Source organism: Oncorhynchus gorbuscha, linkage group LG03, assembly GCF_021184085.1.
Source record: "Oncorhynchus gorbuscha isolate QuinsamMale2020 ecotype Even-year linkage group LG03, OgorEven_v1.0, whole genome shotgun sequence".
In the NCBI taxonomy this organism is placed as follows: domain Eukaryota; kingdom Metazoa; phylum Chordata; class Actinopteri; order Salmoniformes; family Salmonidae; genus Oncorhynchus; species Oncorhynchus gorbuscha.
Genome location: NC_060175.1, coordinates 5663940 through 5669939, shown reverse-complemented (window position 1 = coordinate 5669939; position 6000 = coordinate 5663940). Strand labels below are relative to the sequence as shown.

The 6000-nt window shown below is 46.2% G+C and overlaps 1 protein-coding gene across 1 annotated transcript in view; it reads right to left on the bottom strand.

The window, feature by feature from the left end:
- Positions 1 to 6000, bottom strand: part of slc6a11b (solute carrier family 6 member 11b) — a 79635-nt gene that overhangs the window by 19060 nt on the left and 54575 nt on the right. The window contains exons 9-12 of the mRNA XM_046338760.1: positions 3662 to 3786; positions 2180 to 2292; positions 1628 to 1765; positions 901 to 1003 (exon numbers count right to left, since the gene is read on the bottom strand). Coding sequence (XP_046194716.1) covers positions 901 to 1003; positions 1628 to 1765; positions 2180 to 2292; positions 3662 to 3786 — 479 coding nt within the window. The remainder of the gene's footprint in view (positions 1 to 900; positions 1004 to 1627; positions 1766 to 2179; positions 2293 to 3661; positions 3787 to 6000) is intronic.

The following is a 6000-nucleotide window of genomic DNA, read 5'->3' as shown; positions in this document are numbered from 1 at the left end:
CAGCATGCCAATAGCACGCTCCTTCAAAACTTGAGACATCTGTGGAATTTTGCTGTTTGACAAAACTGCACATTTTAGAGTGGCCTTTTATTGTCCCCAGCACAAAGTGCACCTGTGTAATGATCATGCTGTTTAATCAGCTTCTTGATATGCCACACCTGTCAGGTGGATTGATTATCTTGGCAAAGGAGAAATGCTCACTAAGAGGGATGGAAACACATTTTGAGATTAATAAGCTTTTTGTGCATATGGAACATTTCTGGGATCTTTTATTTCAGCTAAGGAGACCTTCTGAGAACGTGATTGGTTGATAGTGAAACACGGGACCAACACTTTATAAGTTGCATTTATATTTTTGTTCAGTATATTAAATACACTTTGTGTACAAAACATTAAAAACACCTTCCTAATATTGAGTTAATTCATTGTGGAATGGACTCTACAAGGTGCTGAAAGCGTTTCAACAGGGATGCTGGCCCCTTGTTGACTCCAATGTTTCCCCACAGTTGTGTCAAGTTGGCTGGATGTCCTTTGGGTGGTGGATCAGTCTTGATACACACGGGAAACTGTTGAGCGTGAAAACCCCAGCAGGCACCATGTCTCAATCGTCTCAAGGTTTAAACATCCTTCTTTAACCCGTCTCCTCCCCTTCATCTACACTGATTGAAGTGGATTTAATAACAAGTGACATCAATAAGGAATCATAGCTTTCACCTGGTCAGTCTATGTCCTGGAAAGGTGTCCTTAATGTGTTGTGCACTCAGTGTGTGTGTGAGAGAGAGACATACAGAGAGAGAGAGACAGAGAGACAGAGACAGAGAGACAGAGAGAGAGAGACAGAGAGAGAGAGACAGAGAGAGACAGAGAGAGAGAGAGAGACAGATAGAGAGAGAGACTTACCGTATACCCAGCCGATACATATTGACTCGAAGATGGCCACAAACAGCAGACACATTCCGCTGGCCGCGTACGAGTCAAACAGCTGGAACACGTACATTCCACCCTGACGACATCAACACATGATCACATGATCACATCAACACATCAACACATGATCACATGATCACATCAACACATGATCACATCATCACATCAACACATGATCACATGATCACATCAACACATGATCACATGATCACATCAACACATGATCAGGTCCCAAACACTTTGAATTGACCTGGTTCTAGTGGGTGATTTGGGTTTTAGTTACTGGGTTTCTGTGCTATATAATCTGAACCATTATCAATGTGGGTCAGCCATTTAGAGGTGAGTCCATCTGAACGATGGCATAATTCATAGGTCGGCTGCACGTGAGATTTATCCGTGCTTTACAGAGGAACTGAGCAGAAAGGGCTTTTAGCCAACGAAAGCCTTCTTAAGTTCAGTGTAACAGCATTCAACACCATTTTGACCCATTTCTTAACATTTTCTGAAATTTAAAAAGTGAAGTGTATTGGTGGTATAGTTCCTTATATGAAACGTTCATTTGGAAATAGGCAGAAATATAACTACAAGAACAGACATTTCCATTCAAGTCAATGTTTTGTGGTGTGTGGACCAGCGGCCATATTGAGTGTACCAATGGGAGTGAAGCAGGAAGTACAAGCAGGAAGTACTATGGTCTTACCTCTGTCAACATGATGAGCCCCAGGAAGAAGGAGCATATAGACAAGCCCAGGATGAGCATTTCTCGACGGTAGCCTCTCCTGAAAGTCTCTGGGTACATGTCTATTACCGCTGTCACCAGGCTCTCTACACACACAAACTACACAACACAACACAACACAACTCATTCTCTCTCTCCTTCCCTGCATCTCACTCTCTCTCCCTCCCTTCTCCCCCCTCCCTCCCTCCCTCCCAACCTCCCCTTTCTCTCTCCCTCCCTCACCCCCTCCCCCTCCCTCCCTCCCTCCCTCCCTCCCTCCCTCCCTCCCCCTCCCTCCCTCCCTCCCTCCCCCCCTCTCTCCCTCCCTCCCTCTCTCTCTCCCTCCCCCTTCTCTCCCCCCTCTCTCCCTCCCCTCCCCCTCCCTCCCCCTCTCTCTCCCTCCCTCCCCCTCTCTCTCCCTCCCTCCCTCTCTCCCCCTCTCTCTCCCTCCTGACCTCCCTCCTCTCCCCCCCCTCTCCCTCCCTCCCTCCTCTCTCCTCAGTTCCCCCCTCCCTCCTCCCCTGGTGTCCTAACCTGGCTGTCCAGCCCCAGGAAAATGAGCATCATGAAGAAGAGACAAGCCCACAGAGGAGACAGAGGCATCATGGTCACAGCTTTAGGGTAGGCTATGAAGGCTAAGCCTGGACCTGGTGTAAACGACAACAATAACAACATTAGCAACAACAACAACACACAGCTTCAGGGTTTAGACTACGAAGGTTAGGCTGTTGATAGGTACTGTCTACATACTGTCTACATGGCACTCAATGTGATCAAGAACATGAGATTCAGAAGAACATATTACACATGTCAGCAATTTGCTATTTACATGCAAATAATCAGAAATCTGCAGACAAACAGTCCTCTGTGAGCCAACTGGTCTGTCCTTTCACTTCCTCCCATCTCCTGCCAAACTCCTCCCATCTCCTGCAAAATACCTGCCAAACTCCTCCCGTTTCCTGCCAAACTCCTACCATCTCCTGCAAAAAGCCCTGCCAAACTCCTCCCGTTTCCTGTCAAACTCCTACCATCTCCTGCAAAAAGCCCTGCCAAACTCCTCCCATCTCCTGTCAAACTCCTACCATCTCCTGCAAAAAGCCCTGCCAAACTCCTCCCATCTCCTGTCAAACTCCTACCATCTCCTGCAAAAAGCCCTGCCAAACTCCTCCCATCTCCTGTCAAACTCCTCCCATCTCCTGTCAAACTCCTCCCATCTCCTGTCAAACTCCTCCCATCTCCTGTCAAACTCCTCCCATCTCCTGTCAAACTCCTCCCATCTCCTGTCAAACTCCTCCCATCTCCTGTCAAACTCCTCCCATCAGACAAACTCCTCCCATCTCCCATGTCCTGCCAAAGTCCTCCCATCTGCCTCTGCCTCTGCCTCTGCCTCTGCCTCTGCCTCTGCCTCTGCCTCTGCCTCTGCCTCTGCCTCTGCCTCTGCCTCTGCCTCTGCCTCTGCCTCTGCCTCTGCCTCTGCCTCTGCCTCTGCCTCTGCCTCTGCCTCTGCCTCTGCCTCTGCCTCTGCCTCTCTCCACACAGCTGAATCATTGATGTTGGACTTGAATAAGACGCAGCAGTGGATCTACTACTCTAAGAGCTTCTGAGAGGAAGGCAGTTACATCATCATCCTCCTCCTCCATCAGTTCCAGTCATACAGAAGGCTGGGTTTGTCTGTAGAACCACGAACTGGCATGCAGCTCAACAGTCCTTTAACCTCTTGAATCTAGGGGGCATTATTTTCATTTTTGGAAAAATAAACTAATAGTGTCTGTGAGTATAACAGAACTGATATTGCAGGCGAAAGCCTGAGAAAAATTCAATCCGGAAGTGACTCTTGCATGGCCTGCAGCTCAACAGTCCTTTCACAAAGACCTCTGAGTGCAGGGTTGGACAGAAATGGAAAAACCTGCACTCATTGGAAACACAATCTTAAGAAGTTTTCATTTCTCAAGATGGACGCTTTTTCTTTATTTGACATTGTCTGGTGCTAAAGAGAACAAGATGATCCTTTTTTACCAGACTCTGCCACGGCCTCGATGGGCACACCCTGTTCTAGGGCCATGAAGCCAAGCACAGAGAAGATGGCGAAGCCCGCCACGAAGCTGGTCCCACTATTCAGACAGCACAGCATGATGCAGTCCCTGTGGGACAGACAGAGACAGAGACAGAGACAGAGACAGAGACAGAGACAGAGACAGAGACAGAGACAGAGACAGAGACAGAGACAGAGACAGAGACAGAGACAGAGACAGACACAGACACAGACACAGAGACAGACACAGAGACAGAGACAGACAGACAGACACAGACAGACAGACAGACAGACAGACAGACAGACAGACAGACAGACAGACAGACAGACAGACAGACAGACAGACAGACAGACAGACAGACAGACAGACAGACAGACAGACAGACAGACAGACAGACACAGACAGACAGACAGACACAGACAGACAGACAGACAGACAGACAGACAGACAGACAGACAGACAGACAGACAGACAGACAGACAGACAGACAGACAGACAGACAGACAGACAGACAGACAGACAGACAGACAGACAGACAGACAGACAGACAGACAGACAGACAGACATAATCTTAATTTGATAACTCTGTTGTTTTCCTGAACCACAGGATTCACATAAATACATTTAAAACCTGCACTCTAACACATCGTTATAATTACAGTATTGGAACACACATTTACTAATGCTGGAACACACATTTACTAATGCAGTCCCTGGAACACACATTTACTAATGCAGTCCCTGGAACACACATTTACTAATGCAGTCCCTGGAACACACATTTACTAATGCAGTCCCTGGAACACACATTTACTAATGCAGTCCCTGGAACACACATTTACTAATGCAGTCCCTGGAACACACATTTACTAATGCAGTCCCTGGAACACACATTTACTAATGCAGTCCCTGGAACACACATTTACTAATGCAGTCCCTGGAACACACATTTACTAATGCAGTCCCTGGAACACACATTTACTAATGCAGTCCCTGGAACACACATTTACTAATGCAGTCCCTGGAACACACATTTACTAATGCAGTCCCTGGAACACACATTTACTAATGCAGTCCCTGGAACACACATTTACTAATGCAGTCCATGGAACACACATTTACTAATGCAGTCCCTGCAACACACATTTACTAACGCAGTCCCTGGAACACACATTTACTAACGCAGTCCCTGGAACACACATTTACTAACGCAGTCCCTGGAACACACATTTACTAATGCAGTCCCTGGAACACACATTTACTAATGCAGTCCCTGGAACACACATTTACTAATGCAGTCCCTGGAACACACATTTACTAATGCAGTCCCTGGAACACACATTTACTAATGCAGTCCCTGGAACACACATTTACTAATGCAGTCCCTGGAACACACATTTACTAATGCAGTCCCTGGAACACACATTTACTAATGCAGTCCCTGGAACACACATTTACTAATGCAGTCCCTGGAACACACATTTACTAATGCAGTCCATGGAACACACATTTGGAATGGAAATGGATTAAATTAGTCACTGACCCACAAATACCCCATAATTGGGTTAGTCAAGCCAGTAGTATTGTCTGTGTGTCAGTCTTACTGGTAGTATTGTCAGTCTAACAGGTAGTATTGTCAGTCTAACAGGTAGTATTGTCAGTCTAACCGGTAATATTGTCAGTCTAACCAGTAGTATTGTCAGTCTAACCGGTAGTATTGTCAGTCTAACAGGTAGTATTGTCAGTCTAACCGGTAGTATTGTCAGTCTAACCAGTAGTATTGTCAGTCTAACCGGTAGTATTGTCTGTGTGTCAGTCTTACTGGTAGTATTGTCAGTCTAACAGGTAGTATTGTCAGTCTAACAGGTAGTATTGTCAGTCTAACCAGTAGTATTGTCAGTCTAACCAGTAGTATTGTCAGTCTAACCAGTAGTATTGTCAGTCTAACCGGTAGTATTGTCAGTCTAACCGGTAGAATTGTCTGTGTGTCAGTCTAACCAGTATTATTTTCTGTGTGTCAGTCTATCCGGTAGTATTGTCAGTCTAACCGGTAGTATTGTCTGTGTGTCAGTCTAACCGGTAGTATTGTCAGTCTAACCGGTAGTATTGTCTGTGTGTCAGTCTAACCGGTAGTATTGGCAGTCTAACCGGTAGTATTGTCACTCTAACCAGTAGTATTGTCACTCTAACCAGTAGTATTGTCACTCTAACCAGTAGTATTGTCAGTCTAACCGGTAGTATTGTCTGTGTGTCAGTCAAACCGGTAGTATTGTCTGTGTGTCAGTCAAACCGGTAGTATTGTCTGTGTGTCAGTCTAACCAG